Source organism: Pristis pectinata, chromosome 24, assembly GCF_009764475.1.
Source record: "Pristis pectinata isolate sPriPec2 chromosome 24, sPriPec2.1.pri, whole genome shotgun sequence".
NCBI lineage: Eukaryota > Metazoa > Chordata > Chondrichthyes > Rhinopristiformes > Pristidae > Pristis > Pristis pectinata.
Genome location: NC_067428.1, coordinates 17,530,045 through 17,547,606, shown reverse-complemented (window position 1 = coordinate 17,547,606; position 17,562 = coordinate 17,530,045). Strand labels below are relative to the sequence as shown.

Genomic DNA, 17,562 nt, shown 5'->3' with positions numbered 1-17,562 from the left:
ATAAGATATCTTTATTAGTCACCTGTACATTGAAACACACAGTGAAATACATCTTTTTGTGTAGTGTTCAGGGGGCAGCCCGCAAGTGTCGCCACGCTTCCTGCACCAACATAGCATGCCCACAACTTCCTAACCTGTACGTCTTTGGAAAGTGGGAGGAAACCAGAGCCATCAATGATCCTGTGTCCTACCCAACTAACATCTGACTCAACAAGAATGGGAATTCTTTCCTGCATACGTAGTTGTATTTTGCTTTGGATTCAGCCCTCTGGTAACTGGTTTGAAATCCTGCAAATGGGGATTTAATGTGTAATTTATAGAGCAATGATGGATTTATTGCACTAATCAGGCTCCAGTTGTTGATATCTTTCTACCAAAATTTAACTGCCGTGAGTTGATATAATGAAGATAAAAATGCCTCAGTAAACAGTCTGAAAATCTGTTTCCCCTAAATCGATTGGAACATGCTGGATGAAAAGTGAATGAGTCAGAGTTCCCAGAACAAGAGTTGCTCTGTTAAATTTGGCAAGTTTCAATAAAACCCTGAGTATGATCTTGGATGTTGTTACAGGACAAAGACAGTTTTAACACACAAAGTTACCGTGTCAAAGAATTTTGAAAAACCACAGCAAAAGTGTCATACTTTCAGCAATATCAGTGTGTGCAGCAGCAGAGATTTAAGTTCCAGAGCTGGGTGTGTTCACAGTTCACGCTCCATAATCATCACCATAGGGTGTGGCAGTGACACAGCGCCTGTTCACAGTTGCTCTGACAACCAGTCTACAGGGAATGAAAACCTAGCAACACACACACACACACACACACATGCGCGCGCACGCAATAACAATTACAATTAATTATCAGGGAACAAGCAAATCTGTTCTGGCTCAGCTAGAGCTGTGGACTTCTCATTTCTCCATTAACCGTTAGTTCCAGATTCCGAGTGTGACACAGCACTCCGTCTGCAGTATATTTGAGGACTGTGCCTGCACTTTATGAATGTGTTTGTGCAGAGATATGAAATATTCCATAATGCAAAGATTTATCTCCTGCCAGAAAAATAAGACACTGGACTAGGCGGCTGTGGTTAATGTGTTGTTTTTACTCTGGGATGTGGGGGAAGATTAGCCAGAGTTCAGCATCCAATAACTCTCCTGCCCAGTGACTTGTTACCCAGTGAGCCAGCTTCCAGTGACCTTCATGCCCAGTGACCCATCTGCCCCCAGTAACCTCCCTGCCCATTGGCCTCCCTGCCCAGTGATCCTCCTTTCCAGTGACTGCTGCCCATGGCTTGTTGGGTAGACGGTGTTGGGCAAAGCAAAGTGACAAATGCAGCAGTGAACAGCACAGCAAGATCCCACAGCAATGAAGTAATGACAAGATAATCTTTTTTTTAGAGATGTGGATTGAGGAATAAATATTGATCAGGAAACTGGGAGACACTGTCTCTGCAATAGTGATGTGGGATCTTTAACATCTATTGTGATTTAGTGTCTTACTTGGAATGAACCCCCACAGCAGTGCAGCACTCCCTCTGTTCAGCACTTCCTTTGTCCTCCACTAAAAGTGTTCCGCTCCCTCTGTGCTACCCTGACAGTGCAGCGCTTTCTCATTAGTGCCTCCCCCACCAACAGTGCAGCTTTGCTTCAATGCTGCTCTCTTACAGTGTACTGCTGCTCCCTTAACACTGCCTCTATGATATTGCTGTACTCTGTCGGCACAATGCCTCTCCCTCAGTACTGCCTCCCAACAGTGCCACACTCCCTCGGTGCATGGCCCCTTCCAACAGAGCAGCACTCCCACAATACTGCCCCTTCCTCAGTGCTGCCCCTCTGGCAGTGTGGGTGCTCATTTGGTACAGTCGTTCCAAAAGTGTGGTCCTAGAACATAGAACAGTACAGCACGGGAACAGGCCCTTCGGCCCACAATGTTGTGCTGAATCAATTACATTAGTAATAAAATGCCCAACTAAACTAATCCCTTCTGCCTACACAATGTCCATATCCTACCATTTCCCTCACATTCATGTGCTTATGTAAGAGCTTCTTGAATGTCCTATCATACCTGCCTCCACCACCACCCCAGGCAGCACATTCCAGGCACCCACCACTCTGTAAAAAACTTACCCTGCACATCTCCTTTGAACTTACCCCTCTCACCTTAAATGCATGCCCTCTGGTATTAGACATTCCAACCCTGAAAAAAGATACTGGCTGTCTACTCTATCTATGCCTCTCATAATCTTATAAACCTCTATCAGGTCTCCCCTCAGCCTTTGCTGCTCCAGAGAAAACAACCCAAGTTTGTCCAATCTCTCCCCATAGCACATGCCCTGTAATCCAGGCAGCGTCCTGGTAAATCTCTTCTGCACCTTCTCCAAAGCCTCGACATCCTTCCTATATTGGCGTGACCAGAACTGAATGCAATACTCCAGATGCAGCCTAACTAAAGTTTTATAAAGCTGCAGCATAACCTCCTGACTCTTGAACTCAATGCTTTGACTAATGAAGACAAGCATGCCATATGCCTTCTTTACCACCCTATCAACCCGTGTAGCCCTTTCAGGGAGATATGAACTTGGACCCCAAGATCCCTTTACTTATCAACACTGTTAAGGGTCTTGCCATTAACAGTGTACTGTCTCTTTACATTTGACGCCCTAAGGTGCAACACTTCACATTTGTCCGGGTTGAACTCCATCTGCCATTCCTCTGCCCATATTTGCAACTGATCTCTATCCCACTGTATCCTTTGCCAGTCTTCTACACTATCCACAATACCACCAATCTTCATATCATCTGCAAATTTACTAACCCACCCATCTACATTTTCATCCAGGTCATTTATATACATCACAAACAGCAGAGGTCCCAGTACGGATCCCTGAGGAACACCACTAGTCACAGACCTCCAGCTAGGATAAGTCCCATCCTCTTCTATGTGCAAGCCAATTCTGAATCCAAACAGCCAATTCACCTTGGATCCCATGCATCTTAATCTTCTGGGTGAGCCTCCCATGAGGAACCTTGTCAAAGTCCGTGTAGACAACCTCCAGAGCTCTACCTTCATCAATCACCTGTCACCTCATCAAAAAATTCAATCAAGTTAGTAAGGCACAACTTGCCCTTCACAAAGCCATGCTGACTGTCCCTAATTAGGCTGTGGTTTTCCAAATGCTCATAAATCCTATCCTCAAGAATCCTCTCCAGTAACTTCCCTACCACTGATGTGAGACTCACCGGTCTATAGTTACCAGGATTATCCCTGTTTCCCTTCTTGAATAATGGAACAACATTAGCTACTCGCCAGTCCTCCGGAACCTTGCCTGTGGCTAGAGCGGACACGAAGGTATTGGTCAAGGCCCCAGCAATCTCATCTTTTGCTTCTCTCAATAACCTGGGGTATATCCCATCAGGCCCTGGGGACGTATCCACCTTAATGCCCTTTAAGAGATCTTTCTTTTTCAATCCTTTTATTAGTTTTCAAATTAATACAGATTAATATATCAATGTTTATACATGTAATACAAAGAGATCAGGAGAACAATCATGACATGGATAATCATAAAGAACAATGAAGTATAAAAAAAAGCTGTAGATCCAACGATCTGTTAGTGAATGAATATAATATAAAAGATTTTTGTAAAATATAAAAGAAAGTAAAAAAACCCCAAAACAATAAGAAAAATTATAAACAATATATCAAACCAAACTAAGCTAAGGAAAAAATTTTTAAAAAAAACAGAAAAAAAACTGGACTAAAATTTCTCAATAGAAACAGAGCAATATTATGTCATCAACTCCGTTCCTCTAAATTGAAAGGTTATTATAAGGGGATCTATATCATGTGAAAATATTGAATAAATGGACTCCAAACTTCCTCAAATTTAAGTGAAGGATCAACAGTACCACTCCTAATTTTTTCCAAGTTTAAACATGATATAGTTTGAGAGAACCATTGAAAAGTAGTAGGGGGTATTGGATCCTTCCATTTAAGCAAAATGGATCGTTTGGCCATTAATGTAACAAAGGCAATCATACAGTTAGCAGAGGCAGATAAATGGCCAGATTCTATCCTTGGTAAACCAAAAATTGCAGTGATAGGATGAGGTTGTAAATCAATCTTCAATACATTTGAAATAACTTTAAAAATATCTTTCCAATGTTTTTCCAAAAGAGGACAGGACCAAAACATATGTGTCAAAGAAGCCACATTCGATTTACATCTGTCACATATAGGATTTATATGTTGATAAAAACGAGCAAACTTATCTTTTGACATATGGGTCCTGTGAACTACCTTAAACTGTATCAACGAGTGTCTGGCACACAGTGAAGATGTATTAACTAAATGAAGAATTTTCTTCCAGGTCTCTGTAGGTGAAGATGTCTGGAGTTCACTTTCCCATTCATTCTTAATTTTGTCCAGTGGTTCTGAATGAATTTTCATAATTAAATCATAAATTATTGCTATCAAGCCCTTCTGACAAGGATTAAAACCAAAATTTTTTTCTGTAATTTCAGTTTTGTAAGGTGTGGGAAAAGAAGGTATAGTAGCTTTTAAAAAATTTCTAATTTGCAAATATCAAGCCTTTTAAGAGATCTGACACTACCTCCTCCTTTATCTCAAAATGCCCTAGCATATGCCCTCTGATCTCCCTATCCACAATGTCCCTCTCTTTGGCAAATACTGATGCAAAGTACTCATTAAGTATCTCACCCACCTCCTCCGCTTCCAAGCACGTTCCCTCCTTTATCCTTGAGTGGTCCTACCCTTCCCCCTAGTTATCCTCTTGCTCTTGATATATGTTGTCACGAACCAGCAACAAAAGAAACACACTGAGCATGATTCAGTGTTAAAAACTATTTTATTAATCACTACTTATGATAATACGTAAAATAAAAGTAAAAATGTTAGTAGGTTAGAATTCAAAAATGTTAAACCTTGAACGTTAACCCCAAAACTAAACTCTTTGTGTGTGTGTGTGGCAAAGTCCAAAACTCCCAGTTCAGGAAGGGTTCTTAAAGTTCAGTTCCGCAAGCCATAAGGTGAAACATGAGCAAGGGCTTCTTCAACAACCACTGTTGTCTGAAGATAAGACATAGATGTAGAGAAACATAGGAAGAGTAATTACGAAATCCAAATGTTCCACGATGGAACCCAAACGACACTTCAGTGTTTACTCGGTAGTGACTTCCTCACCCCAAAAAGCATCCAAATCGTGGTCGTCCACACAAATACCTGTTTCCTTCTGCAGGTCAGCAATAAAGTGAACTCCACCGGATTACTTCCAACTTCCATACATGGATTTCTGTGGCAAACACAGTTATTGTTTCTCATCCATCGATAGAGAAAACTAGCAGGCTGGTGTCTCTCTCCCTTCTCTCTCTCTCTCTCTCCTTCTTCTTCTTCTTCTAACTTCTTCAACAACGTCATTACGTCCTTTATCTTCTATTGACGTAAGCACGCCCCACACACACATACACACACACTCTCTATCTTAAAGGGACTTTCACTGAGTCCGTAACAATGTGTAGAATTCCTTGGGATTCTCTTTAATCCTACTCACCAAGGACTTTTCATGGCCCCTACTGGCTTTCCTAATTCCTTTCCTGAGTTCCTTTCTGGCTTCTTTATAATCCTCAAGTGCTCTGTTTGATCCTAGCTTCCTAAGCTTTACACATTTTTCCTTTTTCTTCTTGACTAAATTCACCACCTCTCTCGACATCTAAGGTTCTCTTACCCTGTCATTCTTGTCCTTCTGTCTTACTGGAACACACCTGTCCTGTACTCTGTGCAGCTGGTCTTTAAACACCCTCCACATGTCAGATGTGGACTTGCCCAAAAACAGCTGTTCCCAATTAATTCTCCCTGGTTCCTGCCTAATGCTCCTGAAATTTTCCCTGCTCCATTTTAATACTCTCCTGCAAGGTCCATACTTATCCTTATCTATAGCTATCTTAAAACTAAGATAGTTGTGGTCCTCCTTCTGTCCCACCCATCTGACAGTATGGTTGTCCCGCAGTCTGGTACTCCCTTAACACTGCCTTCTGACGATACTCTCTGTACAGCACCTCTGACAGTAAAGCACTCCCTGAGTGTTGCCCTTCTGATGCAGCAGTTGAGGTGTCAACCTTGAGTTCGGTGTCTGAAGTGGGATTTGAATCCATAACCTCTGACTCAGGGATGAGTGTGCTGCCAACTGAGTCAGGGATGACACTGCACTACAGGAGGGGCAGTGCAGAGGGATCACTTCATTGTTAGAGGCAGTGTTAGGAATTGTTAGGCATGGGACATCCTTCAGGAGTTATGTACAAATGAGAACCAGTCTTCAATCTAGGATATGGATAGCTACATAAATAAAGACTATTGTTTACAGAGGGAGCCATCCGTCAAGACAATGGTAAAAGAAGGCTGTTGTGGGTGTCTGGATTCCCAACAAAGGTGTTTGAATATGCAGAGGTGCTTTTGTCAGTTGAGATGTACTCCTTTTGTAAATATGTAATTCTATGAAGTCTACACCCAAAATTTTGAAGTTGAAACTGTACTTAATCACCTGTTGTTATCTTTCCACTTTAAAGAATATAAAACCTCAATGTACTTCAAAGTCATTGAGGTCCTCCAGAGATTTTCCAAGAGAGATTCTTCCAGAATGCCTGCTTGTCTTGTTGAATAAAGTCCTTTTACATCTACAGCTCCAGTCTCTGAGTGGCTGATGCAAAGTCACAACATTTGGGGGCTCATCCAGGATACGTTCGTGACCCAGTTACATTTAAGTGTAGCCACCCAGAATTAGATCTGTTTGGGCCAATGACTACAGAATTGCGATGTATCAATGAACAGAGTGGAGAGCTGGAGAGGTAGATGTAAAGCGTGATTGTGTATCTGTGTGTATGTGTAAGGAACCAGCTTCCAGACGGTGCTGGGTAGTTTGGTGTGAGAGGGTCACTATGTGTATGTGTAAGGAACCAGCTTCCAGATGGTGCTGGGTAGTTTGGTGTGAGAGGGTCACTATGTGTATGTGTAAGGGACCAGCTTCCAGACGGTGCTGGATAGTTTGGTGTGACAGGTTCGCCAGTTATGATACGTAGTTACTCACTGTTTGGGATGGAGGGACACATGTATACTCCCTGGGTGGGCACTGTGTTAGTGTAGCGTGGCTACAGAGGACACTTGATACTGTGGGAGGAACCATTTGGGATGTCAGATGGGTATGTACAGTATATACTCACCCAGGACACCTTCATCGCAATACATTTACAGAACGTAGAACAGTACAGCACAGGAACAGGCTCTTCAGCCCACAATGTTGTGCTGAACTAATTAAAGTAAATAATTCAATGCCTAACTAAACGAATCCCTTCTGCCTAACAATGTCCCTATCCCTCCATTCCCTGCATATTCATGTGCCTATCCAAGAGCCCCTAAAACACCTCTGTCGTATCTGCCTCCACTACCCCAGGCAGCACACTCCAGGCACCCACCACTCTCTGTGTTAAAATCTTGCCCCACGCATCTCTTTTGAACTTATCCCCTTTCACCTTAAATGCATGCCCTCTAGTATTAGACATTCCAACCCCAGGCTAAAGATACCAGCTGTCTATCTATGCCTCACATAATCTTATAAATATCTATCAGGATTCCCTGTTTGTCAGAGTGTGTGTTTCCGTGTGTGTGAAAGAAAAGCTTTGCAATGGGACAAAGAGCAGAACTCATGGATATGATCTTTGATTTCTTTTCTTTCCTTGTCTTTTGTTTGTTGCTGGAATTGATATGGAAATACTTGCAGGAGAGAACTGGGTGTCAGGCAGAGCAGGAGATGCATGAAGTGCAAACCGAGCTGGAGGAGGAAAGGAGCAGGAACAGAGAATAGTTAAACAGGGTGTAAGTAGAGCTGGAGCAACTACAGAAAGAGAAAGATGGGTGAGAAGTTGACAGTGATTAAAACAGTACAAGGACAAATTAGTCAGGGCAGAGTGAGAGATAAATGGGATGAGGCCCTACCGCTGAGTAGCAGCCATGGGAATGGCTAAAGAGGAAGGCGATGAGGTAGATTAGGTAGTGGGAATGAGGTCAAGAAGCTGAGCCTTTGAAGCTCTCTCTTGTAGAGAATTCCAAAGATTCACTGCCCTCTGGGTGAACTTGTCTCTGTCCTGAAAGACCATCCCCTTCTTTTGAGATTGTGGCCATCCTGTGATTTTGGTTTGAACATTGCATCAAACAAGCAGCAGACTTCCATACTCATCCCTTGAATACATGGAAAACATTCCTTAAACCAGAACTTTTTTTAATACAATGACACTGCCCCTTTAATGCACTGAGACTGATTTACACAGCAAGATTGCTCCTCTAATGCAGTAAACTTGTCTCTTTCATAAAATAGCTCTGTCTCCTTAATAAACTGAGATGTCCATTGTAACACATTGTAATACAGCCTCTTTCAGACAGTGGACCTGGCACTTTTACAGTAACCCTGCTGTGCAGACTCCAGAGAAAAAGACCACGGTTGCCACCTGGTGGAGGGGCTGAAATAGGACCAGAACTTGCAATTGTGAAGAATCTGCCACATCCTCAGAATCAGAATCATATTTATTATCAGACTTATATGACGTGAAATGTGTTGTTTTACAGCAGCAGTACAGTGCAAAGACATAAAATTACCATAAACTACAAAATAAATAAATAGTGCAAAAAAAGGAGTAACGAACTAGTGATAATGGGTTCATAGACCGTTCACAAATCTGATGGTGGAGGGGAAGAAGCTATTCATGAATCACTGAGTGTGAGTCTTCAGGTTCCTGTACCTCCTCCCCGATGGTAGTAACGAGAAGAAGGAACGTCCCAGATGGTGGGGGTCCCTGGTGATGGATACCACCTTCCTGGGACATGGCCTCTTGCAGATGTCCTCAATAGTGGGGAGAGCTGTGCCTGCGATGGAACTGGCTGAGTCCACCACTCTCTGCAGCCTCTTGTGTTCCTGTGCACTGGAGTTTACACACCAGGATGTGATGCAACCAGTCAGAATCCTTTCCACTGTACATCTGTTGAAGTTTATCAGAGTCTTCGATGATGTGCTGAATCTCCTTAAACCTATAAGAAAGTAAAGATGCTGACCGCCTTCTTCATGGTTGCATCCATGTGATGGGCCCAGGATTTATCCTCCGAGATGGTGGCACCCAGATATTTGAAGCTGCTCACCCCTTCCACTGCAGACCTTTCAATGACAACTAGTGCTTAATGGAACTGCCCCCATAACCTCAGCCAGCAGTGCGTTCCACACACCCACTACTCTCTGTGTAAAAAACTTACCTCTGACATCCCCCTTATATCTTCCTCCAGTCGCCTTAAAATTATGCCCTTTCGTGTTAGCCATTTTCACCCTGGGAAAAAGTCTCTGACTGTCCACTCGATCTATGCCTCTTATCATCTTATACACCTCTATCAAGTCACCTCTCATCCTCCTTCTTTCCAAAGAGAAAAGCCCCAGCTCACTCAAACTATCCTTATAAGACATGCTCTCCAATCCAGGCAGCATCCTGGTAAATCTCCTCTGCACTCTCTCTACAGCTTCCACATCCTTCCTATAATGAGGCGACCAGATCTGAACACAATACTCCAAGTGTGGTCTAACCGGAGTTCTATAGAGCTGCATCATCAGCTTGCGGCTCTTGAACTCAATCCCCCAACTAATGAAGGCCAACACACCAACAACAACCCTATTCACCTGTGCGACAACCTTGAGGGATCTATGGACGTGGACCCCAAGGTCCCTCTGTTCCTCCACACGCTAAGATTCCTACCATTAACCTTGTATTCTGCCTTCAAATTCGATCTCCCGAAGTGTATCACTTCACACTTTCCCAGGTTGAACTCCATCTGCCACTTCTCAGCCCAGGTCTGCATTCTATCAATATCCTGTTGTAATCCACAGCAACCTTCTACACTATCCACAACACCACCAATCTTTGCATCATCAGCAAACTTACTAACCCACCCTTCCACATCCTCATCCAAGTCAGTTATAAAAATCACAAAGAGCAGGCATCCCAGAACAGATCCCTGCAGAACACCACTGGTCACTGACCTCCAGGCAGAAAACTCTCCATCTACCACCACCCGCTGTCTTCTATAAGTGAGCCAATTCTGAATCCACACAGCCAAGTTTCCTTGGATCCCATTCCAAAGATGTACGGGTTAGGAAGTTGTGGGCATGCTATGTTGGCGCCGGAAGCACGGCGACACTTGTGGGCTGCCCCCAGAACACTACGCAAAAAGATGCATTTCACTGTGTGTTTCGATGTACAGGTGACCCATAAAGATATCTTATCCTGATTTTCTGTCATCCTTCAGCCAAAAAAAAATGCCACATTTTGCTTGAAACTCATTGAGCCCGGAGATGAAAGGAGATGAAGTTGAGTGAACTGCTGAGGAGCGATTGCTTAGGCTGGAGAAGGGAAGAAGGTGAGAAAGGGGAGCGAAAACATGACAAGGGATGAGACTGGAAGGAGAAATGGTTTCAAAACAGAATTGGAAGGAGTGATCTGTGGGAGTGCTTGCATCCAAGAGTCACTGATGCTTGTGATCTTTGACATCTAAAAGGAAGAAAGAATGTGTACTGGGGGAGCAGGTGAAAGATGAAATGGAACCGCAGAACAGGTCAGATCAAGAAAGAGTGAGCCGTGCTGCTGAAGGAACAACAGATCACTCTGACCTCTCTGTCTGTAGCCTCTTGCACTCTTACAACAAGTCTCAACGCAAGCTTGAGGAACAACACCTCATCTTCTGCCTGGGCACGTTCTAGCTTGCAGGACTCAATATTGAATTCTCCAACTTTAAATAACTCACTCTTTTTGCTTGTATGAGAACTGGGCATTTTTGCCTCCCATCCAATTTTTTCTTTTCCATTTTTTTGTATAGTTAGATTACACAACATTACACAAACAATACAACTTTAGCAACACATTACACGGACAAAGAAGATTAATCTTATCATAACTACCCCATTACTTCACCCCGAAAGAGAAATTTCCCTTGTTCCACCCATCATCCTCCCCATCCTCTCTGGATTCTAGACTAACCTCTTTAGCTCTTAGTTCTGATGAAGGGTTCTTGACCTGAAATGTTACCTGGAACAACACATAAAATGTTGGAGGAACTCTGCGGATTGGGCATCATCTATGGAAGGTAATGAACAGTTGACGTTCCGGAACCCTTCATCAATGAAGGGTCTTGACGTGAAACATTGACCGTCCATTTCCTTCCGCAGATGTTGCCTGATCTGCTGAGTTCCTCCAGCATCTCGCGTGTTGCTCCAGATTCGAGCATCTATAGTCTCTCGTGACTCCTGAAATGTTACCTGTTTCTCCTTCCACAGATGTTTGCTGCCTGACCTGCTGAGCTCTTCCAGCATATCCTGTTTTTAGATTGGGAGTGCACACAGAGTGCACATGGACACAATGAGAACCGTCATTTAAGAAATGCTGAACATCTTAGAGATATCTATAACCGCAGGAGGGTCTCAAATTGAGGGGTGAGATTTCAATTAGAATTATTGTGGAATAACTCCGAGCCAGAAGCAGTCACTGGGGAAAGATGCACACAAAGTGCTGGAGGAACTCAACAGGTCAGGCAGCATCCATGGAGGGAATGAACAGTCGACATTTTGGGCCAAAACCCTTCATCAGGACTGTATGAAGGGTCTCGGCCACGAGGGAAAGATGTAGTTGTGGGAGTGGCTTTTGCTCAACAAAAAGTGAACCCGACCTGCTGAGCATGTTGCAACACGCCAAGTGCTGGAGGAACTCAGCAGGTCAGGCAGCATCTATGGAAGGGAATGGAAAGTCAATGTTTCGGATGGAGACCCTTCATCTGAATTGAAAGAGGGGAGATGGCCAGTATAGAAAGGTGGAGGGAAAGGATGGAGCAAGAGCTGGCAGGTGGATCCAGGTGAGGGGGTGATAGGCAGGTGGATCCAGGAGATTGGAGAGTGCTGCTGAATATGTTTTAACTCAGTTTTGGGAAATGTCGACCAAAGAAAAAAGATAACAGAAACCAGAGTTCCCCATATTCCCAATTCCCCACTTTATCCCTATTAAAATGCACTGGCATCACCGCCTATTTCCCAGTTCGTGTGCACCTCGGGATCTGCTGAAAAGTAACGTCAAAGTTGGCCATTCCAGACCTCAAACCTGCCTCAGCCATCAGTAAAATGGTGGTTGATCCTCTCCCAAAACTCAACAGTCTTTAGCTCTGAATTCCCTCAGTGTCCTGATACTGAGCTCAGCCACGAAGCAGCCACAGCGCCCTGAAGAGGCCCACAGACGGAGGGAGGGCCGAGCCCGCGGTGATGGGCGGGGGGGGGGGGGGGACACATCCCAGGAGACTGGCACAAACGCACCTGCCAGTCTCAAAGATGGCCGCCAGCAGGGGGCCGATCTGATCTCAAAGGAAATGACGCAATAATACCACGTGTGCCGAAACTATTTCCGCCGTCGGCCGGTGATTTCTCCCTTTCAGTGTCGGAGAGGCTGCGGGGCGGGTGGGTGACGCACTCGGGCAGTGGGGCCGGCGGCGGTCCGGGAGGGGACGGAAACGTCCGGGGTGGGGGAGGGATCCAGTCCGCCGCGGCCTGGAGAAGGCCAGAGCCTCGGACTCGGCGTGGGCCTGTGCGGGACGGAGGAGGACCAGGCCTCGCACTCGGCCGTGGGGAGCAGAAGGCCCGAGGCCTGGGCTGGGGAGGGGCTGGAGGGCGAGGCCTGGGCTGGGGAGGGAGAGGGGATGAGCAGGCCCGGGGAGGGGGTGGGGGATAAGGCCCGGGGCTGGGGAAGGGGAGGAGTGAAGGAGGCCCGGGGCTGGGGAGGGAGAGGGGACGAGAAGGCTCGGGGCTGGAGAGGAGGAGGCCTGGGCCTGGGAAGGGTGAAGGTGGCCCGGGACCGGGTCCCTGGAGGAGGAGACACGCAGGTCGAGGGGACGCGTTTGAGGTGTCGATACGATGCGTATTTCGGGAGGCTTAGTTTGCGGGACCAGGACCGGGGGATGGGCGGCAGTTCGGATCCACGGTGAATGCTTCGAGGTGCAGGTCCCCTCCCTACTGGGCAGCATGGCACATCATGGGTGGTGTTGGAATAGGAGGACTTTCAGGAAGGTGGGTGCTGGTGCCCCATGAGTTGGGTTTTGTGGGTATGGTTCCCCCTGTGTTGGAGAGGTGTAGGTTGGGATTTCTGAGTGAAAGCCTCAAGAGTTTGGATTGCAAATATCTCTGTGCGTGGAGTCAGGTGGTGAAATTTGGATGTTCATTTGCTTTTCTCTTTATCTCTAGGCAAGATGCAGATTTTTGTGAAGACTCTGACTGGGAAAACCATCACCCTTGAGGTTGAACCAAGTGACACTATTGAAAATGTGAAGGCCAAGATCCAGGACAAGGAGGGTGAGGGATGGAAATAGTTGTGTTGGAGGTGGGAGCTGGGGAAGGTGTCCCTGCCTTCTGTCAGAAATAGCTAGGCTACCCATGAAAAGTCTGGCTGTCATTAATGGCTGGAATGGCATTATCAACACATTATGGTGTAGGTTAACATAGTCAGAGGTACAGTATGGAAATTGGCCCATCTGCTGCATCAACTGCACATTTTTAAAAAATTCTCCCCCATGTTCTAATCAGCTGCCCCTCTCAGATTTTTACTAAATGTCCACACACTAGGAGCAATTTACAGTGGCTAATTAACCCACTGACTCTCACATCTTTGGTAGCCACTCTGTTAGTGGTGCCAGAGACTCGGGTTGCTTGTGCTTCAAGCTTTTGGCTTGAGTGACTGGTGGAACAGTGGTAGTGACAATAGTGAAAGCTACCTATAGGTTTATAGTGAAGGGGAAAAGTTAGTGTCAGTAGGCAAGCTGTTGGAGTGGTGGATGTCTTTGTCAACTCTAGTAACCCCACCTTTGATTGCAGGGATCCCCCCGGACCAGCAGCGCTTGATCTTTGCTGGAAAGCAGCTGGAGGATGGCCGTACCCTGTCTGACTACAACATCCAGAAAGGTTAGTTCAATGGGGGTCCAGTTGATGTGATGTGTACTCATTTCTGGGGCTCTGGTATTGTGGTACTTGAGGTGAGGGGTTGTGGGTGGGGTTAATTGGATTGGGCTGCAGATGGTTTTGTTTACAGTTGAAGCTGACTTGCCTGTGATTTAATTTCAGAGTCCACTCTTCATTTGGTGCTGCGTCTGAGAGGTGGTGCCCTGGACCCCAGTCTGCGAATCCTTGCTCAGAAATACAACTGTGATAAGATGATCTGTCGCAAGTAAGTGGCAAGATAGGAGTCAGCTACAAGGTTATTGGTTGAGTGTGAGCCACTGCTGTCATGACGGATGGTCTGTTCATGTAGCTGCTGCTTGATGTACAATAGGAGATGTTTATTCAATTCTATTTAGATTGCAGCAGGCCTGATGTTTTAAAAAAAATCTCATTTACACCCTTGATCTAAACAGTGCCCCTCCTGGCATCAGCCCTCAACAACCTGGGCCTGATTTCTTTTGTCTTGTTCTGCAGTCCCATCAGTCCCCAATAAGTTTTGAACAACTTGAAATGAGAAATTATCCTAACCCTTAATCATAGAACAAATGTAGTCTATCTTGTTCCCTTTTAACCCTCTTCTGAGGCAGCCATCACCTTTGGAAGTGGAGTGTCCTGAACAGAGCTTTGTTCTTCAGAAATGGTCTAACCAGAGCTGCTTATAAGTGACAATTTCCATCCCCTTGTGATTTCAGTCTTGAGAGAAAAGCCAATTTCCTGTTACATTTTGTGCCTGTCATCTCAGACTCCAGTATTTCTTGGCTGTACCCACAACTCCTAAATTTTCACTAATTTGAACTTGCTCTGATCTACCATGAGTGACCTTGGCATATGCTGTCGATCAGTTTTTGGCCAGTCACTTTGGATCAATATTTCTTTACCTGGCCTCTGCAGCTTACAATACTTCTAGTGAGTGAGTTCTGATATGTAGAATGGCTGAACTCTTCCTGTGGGTTTAGGCCAAGTTCTTGCTGGGCTGGTTGGTGGGGCCTGTGATGCTTTAACCACAGGTGTTGAGTATTTGTCTTCCTTCTCACAGGTGCTATGCTCGCCTGCATCCTCGTGCTTCCAACTGTCGTAAAACCAAGTGTGGCCACACAAACAACCTGCGCCCTAAGAAGAAGCTGAAGTAAATGTCATGAGGTCCTGTTGCCCATGTTAGACTTGCATTTGTGCTAAATTTCCAATAAAAGCCAGTTGCATTGCATTTTTGAGTTATTGTGCACTTGCTGATTGTCAATTTAGTGGCTTATTTCCTGCCTGTTTCTGAAGTGTTGAGATGAGGTACTAAATGAGATGGATGCACAACAGACCTGGCAGCCCAACTTGGCATTGAGTTGTTGTGGACCATGTGCAGCAGAAGTGTACATCACTACAATCTAACCTCACTGCCTGGCATAACCCTTCCTGGTAAGCCAGGAGATCAAACCTGGTTCAGAGAGTGCAAAAAGGCATGGTTAGAACAGCATGTACATAATGTGCTGCATTCCTGGTGAAGCTGCAGTGGAGTGAACAACTTCGTGCACTTGAATGGCAGACAAATCTCAAACCAGTGAATCAAAGCTCTGCAATCCTGCTACATTGTTGTGAATGGTGGTATCTCCAAGGAAATCCATCCTCAAATGATGGCGGAGTCTAGCATGAGAGTTAAAGTAAAGGCTGAAGCACCTGCAACCATATTCAGCCTCCTGAGATTTCCCCACTTGGTCTTCAAGATCCAGATGGCAATCTTGTATAGGTGGTTAATAGCAAGTAAAGTTGTATAAGACAATGATCTGCAACAAATGAATCTAACCACCTATCCTTGATATTTAATGGCATTGTCCTTTCTCCCATCTCATCAGAATTCCAGCAGCTGTCATTTCCCAGAAAAGTTGCTCAACTTCATAAATGTGTCAAAGAACAAATCAAAGGCTGGGTGTCCTGTGCTGAGTGTCATGCCTCTTGATGTTCCTTAGCTTTCAAGTATCTGCAAGGTGTGAGTCAGGAGTTTAATCAGGTACTCTCTATGTGCCTGGCTGAGTGCAGCACTGCCCACTCCAAAGTGGGCCCACTTGATGTGTATCCCACACACCAGCATTCACCCCTCCATTGTGGTGCACAGTGGCTGCATTGTTCCATTTTTACAAAACTGAGTTATCTGGTGTACTCTGGTAACACTTCTCAGTCCTGTGACTTCTAGCACCCAGAATGGCAAAGGGGAGCACCACCAGCTGTTGATTCCCCTTCTTCACAACATCCTCACTGGAAATGTATTGCTGGTTTCCCCCTACCACCAAACCTACACCAAACATATAAATGACCCCTTTCCACTAATCCTGCATTGATCCCAGTTTATTTTTCTCCTCACCTCATCTTTCTCCTCGGATTCTACCTCTCAACTACACACTAGGGGCAATTTACTGGGGCCAGTTAGCCACCAATCTACATCTCTGAGATGTGAGAGGAAACCAGAGGAGATGCACTGCTTTCTCACCAGAGTACCCTTACCAGAAGGACTGCAATGGTTTGGGATGGATGATTGCCACCTACTCAAGAACTAAGGACGTGTAATAAATGCTACCCACACCAGTGGTGATAGGGAAGGCCCAGTGTACAGTTGTTGCTGGATACAGTCCAGCTGAGTTACAACTGGAAAATTAGAGATATAGAGGGATTTGGATTCCCTTGTACAGCACATGAAACAAAGTTAACAGCCATAAAGAAAGTAATTAGGAAGGCAAGTGGGTAGCTGCCCTGTGGCAAACAGTTCCAAAGGTTCATAACCCTACAAGAGAAAAAAAGTTCTTCCTCATCTCACTCTTAATGGGCATTCCCTTATTCTGATACTGTGCCCTCTGGTCCTGGTCTCTCGAGAGGAAACATCCTCTCAGCACTTATCCTGTCCTGTCCCCCCAAAGAATCATGTTTCAAATGCGATTGTTCTTCATAAACTGCAATCAGTAGAGAACTAACCAGTCTAACCTTTCCTTGAAGAGCAATCCCTTCTGACCCAGGATCATAGTGAATCTTCTCTGAAATGCCTCCAATGAGATAATATCCTGCCTTCAATAGACCAAAACGTTGCAATACACTAGATGTGGTCTCACTCATTCTTTGTACAGTTGCAATAAGACTTCCCTATATTTATACTCCAACTTTCATACTTGAAGTAAGGGTCAACGTTCCATTAGCCTTCCCTATTACCTGCTGCACTGTGTGCTAGCGACCCGGGTTCAATTCCGGCCACTCTCTGTAGGGAGTTTGTATGATCTCCACGTGTCTGCATGGGTTTCCTCCCACATTCCAAAGACGTACGGGTTAGGAAGTTGTGGGCATGCTATGTTGGTGCATGAAGGTTTCATGTGAACGAATAAATATATGTTGAACATTTCAGCATTTTGACTTACACCAGTTTTTGAGCCATACAGATAATGTCCCTCATGTATTAATGTGTGCAAATCATTTAATCATTTAATTTTTCTCACCTCATCAAGAAATTAAGCTCAGTAGCCAGA

The 17,562-nt window shown here is 45.0% G+C and overlaps 1 protein-coding gene across 1 annotated transcript; it reads left to right on the top strand.

Moving 5' to 3' along the window:
- The first annotated feature begins 12,479 nt into the window (after positions 1-12,479).
- Positions 12,480-15,272, top strand: uba52 (ubiquitin A-52 residue ribosomal protein fusion product 1). Its single transcript, XM_052037800.1, has 5 exons — positions 12,480-12,538; positions 13,319-13,426; positions 13,946-14,032; positions 14,192-14,294; positions 15,105-15,272. The coding sequence occupies exons 2-5, from the start codon at positions 13,324-13,326 to the stop codon at positions 15,196-15,198; spliced, it is 387 nt and encodes a 128-aa protein (XP_051893760.1). The 5' UTR covers positions 12,480-12,538; positions 13,319-13,323; the 3' UTR covers positions 15,199-15,272.
- The last annotated feature ends 2,290 nt before the right edge of the window (positions 15,273-17,562 follow it).

Coding starts and splice junctions, on each gene's coding strand:
- uba52 (XM_052037800.1), top strand. CDS start 13,324: ATGCAGATTTTTGTGAAGACTCTGACTGGGAAAACCATCACCCTTGAG. Junction 13,427..13,945: donor CAAGATCCAGGACAAGGAGG/GTGAGGGATGGA, acceptor CTTTGATTGCAG/GGATCCCCCCGGACCAGCAG. Junction 14,033..14,191: donor TGACTACAACATCCAGAAAG/GTTAGTTCAATG, acceptor ATTTAATTTCAG/AGTCCACTCTTCATTTGGTG.